Below are 14,885 nucleotides of genomic sequence, written 5' to 3' on the forward strand. Positions count from 1 at the left end.
ATAATTATTTTAATACACGTTTCTTAAAAAGGTATGTTAAATGAAGGAAAGTTTTTTATTTTTTTTTCATAGTTTTCAATGAGTGACATCACTTCTTTGTCATGTCTGATAGAGAAACTTATCTTAACTTGGCAACATTCAGTTCAACTGGGGGGGTAAAATGGCTTCGACTCCTGAGCAAGTGGTGTGCACCCCAACCTTTGTTTTCCCCGCTGCATTTCCAGGTTTGTTTATATTTCTGTGAACTGCTCTAGTAACTCACATTTTTCGTGATGTCGCCAAAATTGTGAGATATTCTGGTTGATTTTGAAAAATTGAATTAATAAATTTAGCTTATCAGGCCTAAATCTCAAATTTCCTCATTGGCAAGCAATATTTCTGTATATAAACAAACACATGATTTAAAGTTTTCATAATAATGTGGTTATTATTTTTTTTGTATTAATGATTCTTCTAATTTTTATTTAAATCGTCTTTCTTTCTGTTCTTTCACGCTGTTTTTTTTCTTCAATCGATTGATGTAGTCATTTTAGGTTAGTTATGCTAATTAGATTTATCATTGTGTGAAGATTTAGATCTGTTTCTCAATGTGTAAATAAATTTAGATATGTGATTCTTGTTTCCTTTATTTAGGAATATTTTTTTAATAAATATTTAAGTACTCTACTATATTTTATTTATTTGATACATTTCTTTTTAAAAAAAATAAACCCTCGTTTTTTTTAAAAAAAAATTATTAAAGTGCTGTCCCAAATAATGTTTTACTAGCTAATAATAGATTATTTCAATGCAGAATATTTTAACTATTGTATGATCAGGTCTAAGTTTTATGTTGTGTATATGTTAATTTGTAATTTTTATTAGTAATTAAATTTTTTTTCATGATGGAAGCTTATTGCAATTATTAAACAAAATCAATTTTATATGATTAATGATGAAATAGTAAATTTAATCATTATTAAATCATTTTTAAACTTTTTTTTTTAATATGAGAACTTAAAAAATTGTCCCTGCATTAAAATAATTTGTTTCTCATTATTATTTAATTATTCCAAAAGACTCATTATTATTTATTCATTCCACATTCATTTGTTTTATGATGATGTGAATTTTACAAGCTTTGAAACTTAATAGTACCATTTACATGAGAACTGGAGAAGAAAAAAAAAGTGCTTATTCGAATCAAACATTCAGCCAGCCGAATATTTGGCTAAATGATCTAATGTTCTTTGCATCCCTAATTTGAAAGAAAAATGAAATAAAGGGAATTATTACAGTTCCCTTTCTAAGAAAATTGTGAGTTTTTAAAGGAATAATAAAGATAATTTAATCAAATTACTCCTGAATCTAAATGATAAAAAACTTGTGAATTATTATTGCACTTGACTCATTAATGGTTCGATGCATTTAAAAAGTAATGCTGATTTAAGTTAAATTTTAGTGTGATCATTTTCCGAAAATCTTGCCTTTAAGTTTGAAATAATGAAGTCTGAACTAGGATAATGAATTAACTTAAAAATCTTCAGTAGAAGATATCAAAAAGACAGTGATAGGATTAGCCTAAAATTCCTTGGGAATTTTGCATATTCTTGAAAAGATTTGATTTAGACCCATGTGTAACTATGTCATGTAATTCTTACACGCACACATGTATATATATATAAACTAACACAAGAATTAAAGCATAAATAATTAAAATTAAACAAATATTAATAAGTTTGTGAATTTCATACACATATTTCTTGGTATTTTACCTGTAATACCAAATGCCCATTTCAGTTAAAATGTCTAAAAATCTTGTAGGAAATTTATGTGAAAATTAAATAAGCAATGTATTTTGATTTCTGTGTTGAAGAAACAAAATTGCAAACATTTTAGTTTTGTAAATTTGCATTTAGTATAGTAATTAAGTAAGTAATTAATGAAGTAAATAATTAAGTAATAAATAAATGAAATTTAAAAATGCTATTCATATTCATACAAAACTGTGTTTTCTTTCTTAAATTTAAAAATAATGGTTAGAGAAAATAGTGATAAATGTTAGTTTTATTGTTATAAAATGTATAAATTTAGTTAAATTGTATCTGTACCGGCTATTCATTCAAGAACTATAAAGGTGCTTCTAAGTTTCTTTGAAATAGAAAAGAATATATTTTTCTAAAAGAAATATAGACGATTAAACGGACCTTAAGACTATTTTAAATTTCGTTGTAGTAATAATAGAATTGATAAGGCATGATTTAAAGAAAAAAAATAGTTTTGAAAACACAATTATCACAATTATATTAAATTATTGACTTTTGTAGTTTTAAAAAGAAGGAAACTATTTTTGATGTGCCTATTATTACGGGGCTCCCGTGGGTCAGGGAGAACAGAGAAAACCTGGAATAGTCTGGGAATTTTATATTAACTCTGAAAGGCAAGGAGTGATCAGAGAAGGTTGTAATTTTTTACCAAAAAATCTTAAAAAATTCCTATATTATACCCGGAAAATAACCAGTCTTAGAATTGTCAGTTACAATAATCAGTTATTGAGGTTCAAGTTAAGTTATTTTAAAATTCTATTACAATTATTTTTTAAAGTTCCATTTTTTAGAGAAACTTTTCCATGTTTTCATTCTTATTCTATTGTACGTTTTTATTCACAAAATCTAATTTTTGACATTTTAATTAAAAAAAATCAAAGTTTTCTCATGAAAAATTGCATGGTATTGATAAAATGTGGTATGGATTTCCATTGAATAATCTGAATAATTGAATCTGAATAAACTTCACAGAATAAGGCAAACTCGGTGGGCTGGAATTCATATTAATATTTACCACTGTTGTCCAAGCTGCACAATATATTTAAAAAAAAACTTTATTAGAGACACTTTGACATTGCATTTGGCTTCATTGTATATATATACAGCGCTCTTAGTATTTTTTTAGGGATACATAACATATCATATGGAATTGAACTTCGATAAGTCCAAATGTTAATATTTAGATAAAATGAAATTCTTTGCAAACAGAAAATCTAATTTTCTGCACTCATTGATTAACTCTTGTGGCTAGTTTCAACCTTTTCGACGCCTCCTCATTTTGGCGAAATTAATTTAGAAATCGCAGATTTTTTTACAAAATTCTTTAATTTTTTTCCCCTACCACAGAGACAAGTTTGTTAAGAAAACCAGAAAAGCTGAAAATAGAATCAAAAAATTTTATGTGCCAGAACGCTTTTTAAATAATTGAAAAAATACATGAAATTAGTGTGAGAAAAAAGTGCGTGTATGAGGTATTTATCCACAGAACGTTATCAACGTTTTAATAAAAAATATATCAACACAGGCTTTTATTTAAATTTTGTGATTATGCTGTTGTTGTTCATTTATGTCGCACAAGAGCTGCGCAATAGGCTATTAGCGACGGTCTGGGAAACATCCCTGAGGATGATCCAAAGACATGCCATCACAATTTTGATCCTCTGCAGAGGGGATGGCACCTCCGCTTCGGTAGCCTGACGTTCTGCACGCGAGGTCGAGCACTTTACGGCAGAACAGTTTAACGAGGACCCATACCGCACACCCTCGGTCCCTATGCAGACTGATCCAAGTGGTCACCCATCCACACACTGACCGCAGCCAGTGATGCTTTACTTCGGTGATCTGCTTAACGATCAGTCCACTGTGGGACAAATAAATTTTGGAAGCATTTCAGTTTTAAAATAGTTAAACTCTAGAAAATGTGATTAGTATTTTGTCCAATATATGTAAATATTGTAAACGAATATTCTTAATAAATAATTTTAAATCCACTTCAAAAAAAAGAAAACATAAATTTTTGAGTTTCGAAATTGATAGAAAAAGATGCGTAATAAATATTGATTTATGCAAATAGTTTTAAAATTATCAAAAAAAGAAGAAGAAAAGGCTAATATTAGGTGTAACGAGATTAATTAAGTAATAAATAAATGAAGTGAAATACGAAGAGAAGTCGGATCATGTTAATTAAAAGAGATCAATAGCATAAAACTCGCATGTCAAATGTGCATACCAATTATGCATTTCAATGCATGTATATAAATCTGCATTAATACGAATTTTAATGTTAATTTTAAAATTGCGTGAACATGAAACACAATGTTTGGCATAAATTCATGAAAATAGAAATTGTGATCTGTGATTTAAAATTATGTGAATATACTTTTAAATCACATTTCCATTGGTAGGAAAAAGTGTAAAAAGGAATCTTTTTTTTTTTCTTATGGGAATTCAGAATTAACAAGCTTTATTTGAAGAGGCAGATTTTCTCTTTTTTATTAATGGTAAAAAAAAATTTTAAAAACTCCTCAATGGTGAGAAATTTTCCTTGAACTCCCTTTGTGTATATTCTACAGATCTGCTGCTTTTAAGTTGGAAATTGTCAAGTTCNAAGGAGTGATCAGAGAAGGTTGTAATTTTTTACCAAAAAATCTTAAAAAATTCCTATATTATACCCAGAAAATAACCAGTCTTAGAATTGTCAGTTACAATAATCAGTTATTGAGGTTCAAGTTAAGTTATTTTAAAATTCTATTACAATTATTTTTTAAAGTTCCATTTTTTAGAGAAACTTTTCCATGTTTTCATTCTTATTCTATTGTATGTTTTTACTCACAAAATCTAATTTTTGACATTTCAATTAAAAAAAATCAAAGTTTTCTCATGAAAAATTGCATGGTATTGATAAAATGTAGTATGGATTTCCATTGAATAATCTGAATAAACTTCACAGAATAAGGCAAACTCGGTGGGCTGGAATTCATATTAATATTTTCCACTGTTGTCCAAGCTGCACAATATATTTAAAAAAAACTTTATTAGAGGCACTTTGACATTGCATTTGGCTTCATTGTATATATATTGTATGTATCTTAGTATTTTTTTAGGGATACATAACATATCATATGGAATTGAACTTCTATAAGTCCAAATGTTAATATTTAGATAAAATGAAATTCTTTGCAAGCAGAAAATCTAATTTTCTGCACTCATTGATTAACTCTTGTGACTAGTTTCAACCTTTTCGACGCCTCCTCATTTTGGCGAAATTAATTTAGAAATCACAGATTTTTTTACAAAATTCTTTAATTTTTTCCCCCTACCGCAGAGACAAGTTTGGTAAAAAACCAGAAAAGCTGAAAATAGAATCAAAAAATTTTATGTGCCAGAACGCTCTTTAAATAATTGAAAAAATACATGAAATTAGTGTGAGAAAAAAGTGCATGTATGAGGTATTTATCCACAGAATGTTATCAACGTTTTAATAAAAACATATCAACACAGGCTTTTATTTAAATTTTGTGATTATGCTGTTGTTGTTCATTTACGTCGCACTAGAGCTGCGCAATGGGCTATTAGCGACGGTCTGGGAAACATCCCTCAGGATGGTCCAAAGACATGCCATCACAATTTTGATCCTCTGCAGAGGGGATGGCACCTCCGCTTCGGTAGCCTGATGTTCTGCACGCGAGGTCGAGCACTTTACATCAGAACAGTTTAACGAGGACCCATAACGCACACCCTCGGTCCTTATGCAGACTGATCCAAGTGGTCACCCACCCGCACACTGACCGCAGCCAGTGATGCTTTACTTCGGTGATCTGCTGGAATCTGCTTAACGATCAGTCCACTGCGGGACAAATAAATTTTGGAAACGTTTCAGTTTTAAAATAGTTAAACTCTAGAAAATGTTATTCGTATTTTGTCCAATATATGTAAATATAGTAAACGAATATTCTTATTAAATAATTTTAAATCCACTTCAAAAAAAAAAAGAAAACATAAATTGTTGAGTTTCGAAATTGATAGAAAAAAATGCGTAATAAATATTGATTTATGCAAATAGTTTTAAAATTATCGAAAAAGAAGAAGAAAAGGCTAATATTAGGTGTGACGAGATTAATTAAGTATTAAATAAATGAAGTGAAATACGAAGAGAAGTCAGATCCTGTTACTTAAAAGAGATTATTAGCATAAAACTCGCATGTCAAATGTGCATACCAATTATGCATCTCAATGCATGTATATAAATCTGCATTAATACGAATTTTAATGTTAATTTTAAAATCGCGTGATTGCGAACTCCGTTGTATAATATTTAAGTCACTTACAAACAAATCATAATACTGTGATTTAAAATTATGTGAATATAATTTTAAATCACATTTCCATTGGTAGGAAAAAGTGTAAAAAGGAATCTTTTTTTTTTCTCATGGGAATTCAGAATTAACAAGCTTTATTTGAAGAGGCAGATTTTCTCTTTTTTATTAATGGTAAAAAAAAATTTTAAAAACTCCTCAATGGTGAGAAATTTTCCTTGAACTCCCTTTGTGTATATTCTACAGATCTGCTGCTTTTAAGTTGGAAATTGTCAAGTTCTTAAAAATTTACCTAAAGTAATTTTTTTCTCAAATTGCTTCTGAAATTTCTGTGTTTAGGTAAATAGTTTTTTTTCACTACTACATACAGTTGGAATTTTGTGTTAGACTGAAGAAGATCATAATTCTTATCTATCTAGATTTATTATCTTTCAATCAAAGGCTCTTAAAGGAATATAAAAAATTTAAAAAAATACTTCTAATTTTAAATTTTGGATATTTAATACATAACTAGACGTCTGACAGTCAGCTGAGTCACCTACACAAACTGACCTCTTCTCATTTCTACTATTGCTTCACCTGTACAAATTCAACATTTTGTGACTTTAATACCCTGAATTGTCAACATTTCATTAGTATTTTAAATGTAATATGGTAAAACAGTTGTCTGTACCTCAGCCTATACAAACCTTCCACTTTGTGGTTCCACCTAATCTTCTTGCAGCTTGTACTAGCCTCTTTGAGGTTTACTAGCACAAAAACTGGAATTTTGCTACCCCGCACCAAACACTTGGTAGAAATAAAATAAACATGTTATTTAGCATTACTGTCAAAAGAAACAGTTACTAAATATCAAAGTTTATTCTAGAAATTTGATGAACATATGACTCAAGTTTAAAACTGCTAATTTAGTTGGACTGTGTTATTTTGCATTACTGTCAATTAGTCTTCCCCTAACTAACCCGATAATTCTAAAAAACAATTAGACCCTAATCCATTGCTTAAGCATCTTAATTTTCCAATCTGTGCCATCTTGTTTTCACAGTCCTGTCGTAAATGCTATTCTGATAATGTTAATAATAGCCGTTTAGATTGATTTTGAAACTTACAGATGGACATAGTTCAGAAATTTTATGTGTAGTTTTAAAAAAAATGGACTTACTTCATTTTGGAAAGAAAAACACTAGTTCTTGATTCTAATCATGAAAAGAAATTGAGGATTTATTGCAACACGTTTAATGTTTATGTATCAGTTGATGAACTTGCTGTATTGTCGGCTCAAGAAATAGTTATAGGCACGTAATTAGTCTAAGTTATACCATAATTAGACTAAGTAAGACCTCGCCAAACAGAACCCTAACCCATTTTCGCAATTGAACAATGACTATCCTTCTGTATTCATTCATATAGAAAATGAACCAACAGTAATCGGTTACGGATGTCAACAAAAATAGTGTTTGGAATCAAAATTTTTAATAATTTTAAACAAATAAGTGTTTATTCATCTTTTTCTTGTATCATAAATATTTTTGAATTGAATGCATAATTTTTAAATTAAAAATTTTTATAGTATTTGTTGCAAATTCATTAATTTTCTAGAATTTATCATGATAAAAATTAGACTTTTATCTTGGCAAAAATGCATTATTTAGCATTAATATTAATAAGGTTAACTACCAGAGCAATTACAAAATATCTAATTGAAATTTTCTTTTTAGTTTATTAGTTTAACTTTTTACCTAGTGCGGAGCATGTGGTCGAAATATGAGATTTCTATCAGTGTTGCAAACTAAGGCCTGTTTATAGCATTTCTATTAATTATGTTAATTTACTCCAATAATTACTAAATGATGAAAGGAACACATGGTAGAAATGTGAGTCATCTATTCTTAATGGTTAACTTTTATTTACTAAAACTTACAAATGGGGTAATTACCCCCTTGTTTTGTTGATGATTATAAATATTGAAATGAAACTTTTTAGTTTTTTTTTTTTATTTATTTATTTATCTCATAAAGAACATATGCTGTAAGTTTTTGCTTTCTAACTTTATGGGAAATGAAAAGTTTTTTTTAAAAAATTGTCAGTTTAAGATATTTAGCTATGATTTTTTTTAATTATATCTTTAAATTTTCTACTTAATAATATTTGTATTTTTTCCTTTCACCTTAGGATTTGATCCTCGTGCACACTTAGCAAATTTTCACCCTGTAGGACCTACTGCAACTCCTACTCAGATACAATTTACCGAAGAACCTGGAAAGCATAAAAATCTTTCTAGAGTAACTAGTATTAAAGTTGAAGCCTCAGCTCTCACACCAGATCTTGCTGCTTGTAGAAATCTTTTAGTAGCTGCTGCCTCTAGTACAGCAGCATTTCCAGGCATAGATCCAAACAAACTTCCACCTCCTCCTCCACCTATTCCACAGGAGAAACAAAATGATGAAAAAGAAAAGTTATGGCCTTGTCCCTCCTGCAAGGTACCATTCAAAGCAGCATCTGAGCTTCAGGTGCATCTATCTGCGCACACAAAAACTGAAAAAACAGTTCCATGTGATATGTGTGGTAAACTATTTGCCACTAGTGAACGAGTAAGAATCCATGTACGATCTGCACATGGTGAAAAATCCTGTGCTTGTGATATATGTGGTAGTGGATTCAGCTATCGTTGTAAGTTGCTAGATCATATGAGGACGCATACTGGGGATAAACCATTTCATTGTGAAGTATGTGGAAGAAGTTTCTCGCAGAAGAATCATCTTACACGACATTCCATGATTCATACTGGAGAGCGACCTTATCCCTGTGACTTCTGTGGCCGTGGTTTTTATAGGAAGGATAAACTTACTCGTCACAGGCGAATACATACAGGAGAAAAACCATATGCTTGCCTTGCATGTGGGAAGGCATTTTATCGAAGAGATAAATTGACTCGTCATATAAAGATGCACAGTGGAGAGAAGCCTTTTGCTTGTCCTATTTGTGGCAAACGTTTTGTAGAAGACAGAGATTTAAAGCGACATAAGTGTTCTTCCCGCCATGCACAGAATGCAGCCAATAATGCAGTTAAGATGCAAGCTGCCCAGACAAGTACAGGTTTGTTACAGTTGCAGCAACTACATTACCAGCTATCCCAACATCACCTCCAAACTCATTCTGGGCCTCATCAAAATCATTCTGGGCCACAGCATCAGCAAGCTCATACTCAAACAACGCATCAGCAAGCCCATACACAAACAACACACCAGCAAGCTCATACGCAAACCACACATCAGCAAGCCCATACACAGACTACACTTCAGCAAGCCCATACGCAAACATCTCACCAATCACATTCCCAGGCACAGCATCAACAATCCCATAGTCAGAATCCTCATCCTCAACAAAACCATTCCCAGCCAACATCTGAGCATCAAAACCAAAATCCATCTCAAGGCCCTCAATCACATGTACAACAACAGCCTCCACCACAGCAACATGTGCAGCAGCCTCAAACCCATGGACAACAGCAGCAGCAACAACAACAGCAAGCACCTCATTTACAGCCACCGCCCCAACAACAACAGCAGCAACCATCAGGTGGTCCACAGCAACCACAAAGCCAGAATTCACAGCCTCCAACTCCACAGTCGCAACATCCGAATCAAATTCAGCAGAATCAACAACAGCAACCACCATCTCAACCACAGCCCCAACAGTCATCTCAACATCAATCTCAAGTTATGCCTCCTCATCACCAGCAGCAACCTCAACAGCAGGTTCCTCATCAACAACAGAATCCACCTCAGCACCCTCAACATCAACCTCCTCAAACCCATCATCAAATGCAACACCAAAATAGACATTTACCTCATCAACAATCCCCGTCTCCACCTCAAATCACACATCAGTCACCTCATCCTTCTCAGCAACCGCAACAACAGCATCCTCAACCAGGTCCTCATTCCCAGCATCAGCAGCCTCCACATCATGGACCTCCACCTCCGATTGTTCCACCCCACCCTTTCCAAGCATTAAACCTGCAAACCTGACTGGCGGGGTGCACCATATGGGGTGCACTTAACAAGCTTTCTACATTTAATGGTCAACATTGACAATGGCAAAATTAATATGCCATTATCATAAACAAACTTATCAGGTTTTTGCATGGTTATTGCTTAACACTGATTGCATCTTTGACATGTTGAGTCATTTCTGTGACTTGAAATTTGACCATGTGAGATTATTTTGCCATGATTTGATTAAGAATTTGTCATTTCAACATGATGTGATTGATTTTTGACTCTTGGACAGAATGAATGCTTTCGTTATGTTTTAGCTGCAGGGTTCAGCTTGTGTGCAGCATTAGCTTTTTTCTATGTTATTATTTTATTCACAAAGTATTCACTACTTATTCATGTTTAATTTTTCGAATGATTTATTTTTTCTAATGTGCTAATTATGTTAAAAATTAATATTGCTGAAACTTTTTGTCATATTTTAAGTGTTGTAGAGTGTTTATTAGTTTAATGCAGGGGGCAATCTAGGAAGAAATAAGGTCTAATTGAGGATTCATAATAAAAGTCCAAGCGTGAAAAAATATTCTTTACAAAATTCCTTTACTACTTAATGTGATCTTTTTTTGGAGAAAGTTCTTAACTTCAACCCATTTTTCTATTATGTATGATATTCCATTTTCATTCAACACAAAAATTAATTTTCATTTTTATGAAAATGTGAATTTTTGTGTTAATTATTGACATTATTCGAAAAGGGATTAGAGAAACTTGCTAAGAAAAATGATTTTTCTAGAAACCAAGGAAAGACTCTGATATTTAAATGTTCATCTAAGTTTTCTATAAATGTGTGAAATTTAAAAATAAATACTTCTTTAAAATGGATCATTTAGTTTTTGACATTTTGTATGTAATATTTACAAAATTTCGTATTGTTTTTAGCGAAACTTTATTCACAAAATTCCGAAGTAAAAATTCCTGGATTGTGCCTTAATACGATTTGTTATTTATGACTGATGAAAATAAATTTCACTATCATATAATACTTTGAGTTCTAGACTTACTACAATTACCTTTTGATAATGAATTTCTTTACACTTCTCTATGTTTCTTGTGATTAATTTTGTTTTTATCTCATATTAATTTTGAATGTATTTGTCTATGATCAATAATTCTTGGGAGAGGGGCCATATATATATATTATCTAAGAAAAAGTGTCTTTGATGATTGAACGACTTACCAAATTATGGTTTGCTTGTGGTTAATAATGCATATTCTATTGCAATATTTGAAATTTTATATATTGTATTGTTAGTTAAGCAAAAGTTATATATTACATGTGATGTTTGTTCTGTTTTAGTTTTATTATTTTTTTCCCTTTGTTTTTTTTTTATTTTTTTAATATGAAACAAATTGATGTGATAAGTCCTTCATGATAAATATTAATAACTAAGATGGGATGGAATATTAAAATATCTTAATTTTTAAAATTGATGTTTATCTGTAATGTTGTATACAGGAGGCTAAAATTGGTTTAAAAAGAAATATTAATTTTGTATTTCTGGTTTTTCTTATTTCGTATAGTGCCAATGTTCGCTTGCTAGTTCAGCTAAAAGAGGATAATTAGATAAGCTGTTTAATTGGGTGATCTAGTCAAAAGACTCGGTTGCCAAATGTTTTAGTTCGCTCTGCTTTTTTGTCTATTTTATGAATTTTTTTTTTTGTGTCACTTTTACTAAATTGAACATTTTAGCGCAGAAATTTATACATATAATGTAATTGTATGAAGGAAACTATAATTTAGTCATGAATATTAAAAATGAATTTGTTTTTCTATTAATTCCATGCCAGTTTTGTAGTGTATGTATAAAATTGATATGTTTTTTTTTTTTTTAAATAGAGAAAATTTGATTTCAAACCCCTTAAAAAAATTAATTATTGGTTGCATCATTTAGTTTATTACAATTTGTAAATACTCAATTACTTTGAACAGAATTTAGTAAATTGAGTTGTAACGATAAAAGTGCCTAAATCAAATAGCTGTTCCATTTGAATTATCTAATTAATTTTCTGTTCTTTTTCTTAATTTACCATTAGTTATGTAACTAGATTTTCAGTTTCAAGTTAAAAATTGTTCATCACATTTGTAATTAACCATTCACAAAAACTTTTTTTATAAGATTTAAAAAATATTTTTTCATTCCTTGCAGCAATTTTTAAATTTCTGTATTTCTAAGTGCAATTGGATTATTCTACAAGTTTCCAGTTACTTAATTTTAAAAGGAAATCTTGCTTTTGTTTATTTAAATTGAAGTTTTTTTTCTCTTCCCAATACTTTTATTTCTTAAAGGCAGAAAATTGTTGTGGAGTATCGTTGTTCTATATTTGTTTATTATGTTGTACTATGTATAAAGTGTATATTTTAACTCTTGTTGTTTTGGGTTTGGTTGACTATTATCAAATGAAATGTGCCATTTTTGCTTCATGCTGATAGGTGATGGTAAAGCTGTTAATTAGTTTTATACAGTTAATTATGATATGTCATTATTTGTAGTTCATTTTCCTCTCAGTTTTTGTTCTTTATAGTTCTAATTAAATGAATTTTTCATAGATTTCTTTTATTAAAAACTAGTTGATTTTGTAATTATTAAACTGATAACCTATTATGATAGAAAGGCTTTTAATTAATTTTATAGTTGGTTGTAAGTAAATACAACTTTTATTTTCTCACTTTTTGTATTTTTTAAGTTAATTTAAAGATCATTAATTGCTAACATTTTCTATTACTTTATTATTTGTTTTGTTAAAAATTTTGTATTGATCATTTTTGAAACGAAGGAGACTAAAGTTGATTATTATATAACCCATTTTCATTTTAGATGGACATGAAAATTTCTAGTGTTAGTTGTTTTATTTTATGGTTATAATGATATTTCATACCATCGACAAAAACTTAGTCATCAATACAGGCCTAACCGAGAAAAAGATTATGGAAATGCTGAAATGAATTTTATTAAATAAAACTTTTTGCAATGTAGCAATAACTTTTTCATTGCCTAATAAAAAATTTTAGTGTGTTCGAATTTAATAATTTTTAACACTTTATTGACACTTGTAGTTTTGATAAGCTTAGTTTAATTTGAGAATATATATGCATTCTCAAAATGAATACTCTTTTTTTTTGTTGTTTTTCCTGAGTATTTTATTATGAACAATATTTTATATCAATTTTAAATTATCTTTTATCGTAGTTTTTATCTATTATTTCTGCAACTTAAAATTTTCTTATTCGTTTTTCAATTATTGTGTTTGTGTCTATACTAATTAATTAACTTTGTTCTGTAAAGTTAAAACGTCTAGTTTATCGACTAAAAGGAGCCGTTGAATGCAATTAATTTTGTACTTTTAGATCTTCTCCTGCCATTTGTATTTTTGTGATCAAAGCATTCCTATCATTTGAATTGAGAATTTCATTTGTTAAGTTTTCTGATTAAAGAAGAATTTTTTTTTTAAATAGAAATCATACCATAAAGATGTGATTTGTGCCATATGTTGTAGAATAATTTGTTATATTTTAAGTCTGAAATTCGCTAATGTTTTTTAACAGGTACTAAGACTTCTATGAATAAAACAATACTTGCAGGTGCTGTTTTCACAACCAAATCCCAACCCTCTTTGTACTTGATTTTTAATTTCCAAAGATCAAAAGTTAAATAATTTAAAGTATGGTGAATTTTTTTAATAAAAAAATTTACATCTATTTATATTAAAGACGCCAATCAAAAAGCTTCCCTTTTATACAATCCACTTTTGATTAACCAGTTATGCAGATTTCTCTTGTCTCCTTAATTGCTTTTTTTGTTTTTGTTTCATGAAATGCTAAACTCCATGCTGTTCTTTGTCCAACATGAATTGTTTAAAGAATTTAAGCAACTGAGTTAAATGATTATCGTATGGGGATAAATTACTGTATGGAGGGGGCTTGAATGTCTCCCATTTCAGTGATCATATTTTGTGAAATGTGGTGATGTGTGTTATGAAACAGAATTGTGCCATTTTCACATCGCTGGTTGTTAAATTGCACATCATAATCTCTATCCTTTTAAGAGTAGTAAATGTCTACTGTTTTTGTTCTTCAGAAAAAAGAATAATATGTTGATCTATTTGGATTCATTTGGTTATAGAGTCAGCATTGAAAACACTTCAGCATTTTCAATTGTAAATAAGCGAGTGCCACACTAATCATATTACTAATCATTTGCGTATATACCTTGCAGCAATGCCCTTAAACAAAAACTCTGATTGCTCCTTCTATTAAAATTACTCTTGCATTTTCTTATTAGGATTATCGGTTAGATATAAAATTGAAGATTGTAAAAATTATTTTACAGCTTTCAAACTGTAATTTGAAATAATGGACTTTTGTCATGGTTTTATTTGCAAGTGATTAAATTCAAGTAGAGTAACATAAACTTGAGTAACATATTTTAGGTCTTGCATCTGTAGCATGTAGTTACTAACATTAATCTGGAAGTTACTGGGTTCATCAATAATGGGATAGACTGGTTTGTTTAATTACAGCTGTTGTATTTGGAACTTAACTCTTTCCAAACTAAGCTATGATAAAACTAAACTGGTGATATCTGTTTTAAGTGTCTGATTTGTGGCATTCCTAGATTTTTTTTTCTATTGATTTTTTCCCCCATGGTAGTCAAAATACCATACTGTAAGAATTATTCATAGCATTTTATAAATGAAAATATATTTAA

The 14,885-nt window shown here is 29.8% G+C and overlaps 1 protein-coding gene across 1 annotated transcript; it reads left to right on the forward strand.

Moving 5' to 3' along the window:
- The first annotated feature begins 70 nt into the window (after positions 1 to 70).
- On the forward strand, positions 71 to 13,207 carry LOC107446182 (zinc finger protein 135). The gene is made up of 2 exons (XM_016060764.3): positions 71 to 224; positions 8,294 to 13,207. The coding sequence occupies exons 1-2, from the start codon at positions 161 to 163 to the stop codon at positions 10,150 to 10,152; spliced, it is 1,923 nt and encodes a 640-aa protein (XP_015916250.1). The 5' UTR covers positions 71 to 160; the 3' UTR covers positions 10,153 to 13,207.
- The last annotated feature ends 1,678 nt before the right edge of the window (positions 13,208 to 14,885 follow it).

The sequence above is a fragment of the Parasteatoda tepidariorum genome, chromosome 2 (assembly GCF_043381705.1).
Source record: "Parasteatoda tepidariorum isolate YZ-2023 chromosome 2, CAS_Ptep_4.0, whole genome shotgun sequence".
Taxonomy (NCBI): domain Eukaryota; kingdom Metazoa; phylum Arthropoda; class Arachnida; order Araneae; family Theridiidae; genus Parasteatoda; species Parasteatoda tepidariorum.

What these genes read in the sequence shown, in the direction of transcription:
- LOC107446182 (XM_016060764.3), top strand. Translation starts at nt 161, where the DNA reads ATGGCTTCGACTCCTGAGCAAGTGGTGTGCACCCCAACCTTTGTTTTC. An exon ending in TTTCCCCGCTGCATTTCCAG is followed by an intron (nt 225 to 8,293) that starts GTTTGTTTATAT and finishes CTTTCACCTTAG; the next exon opens with GATTTGATCCTCGTGCACAC.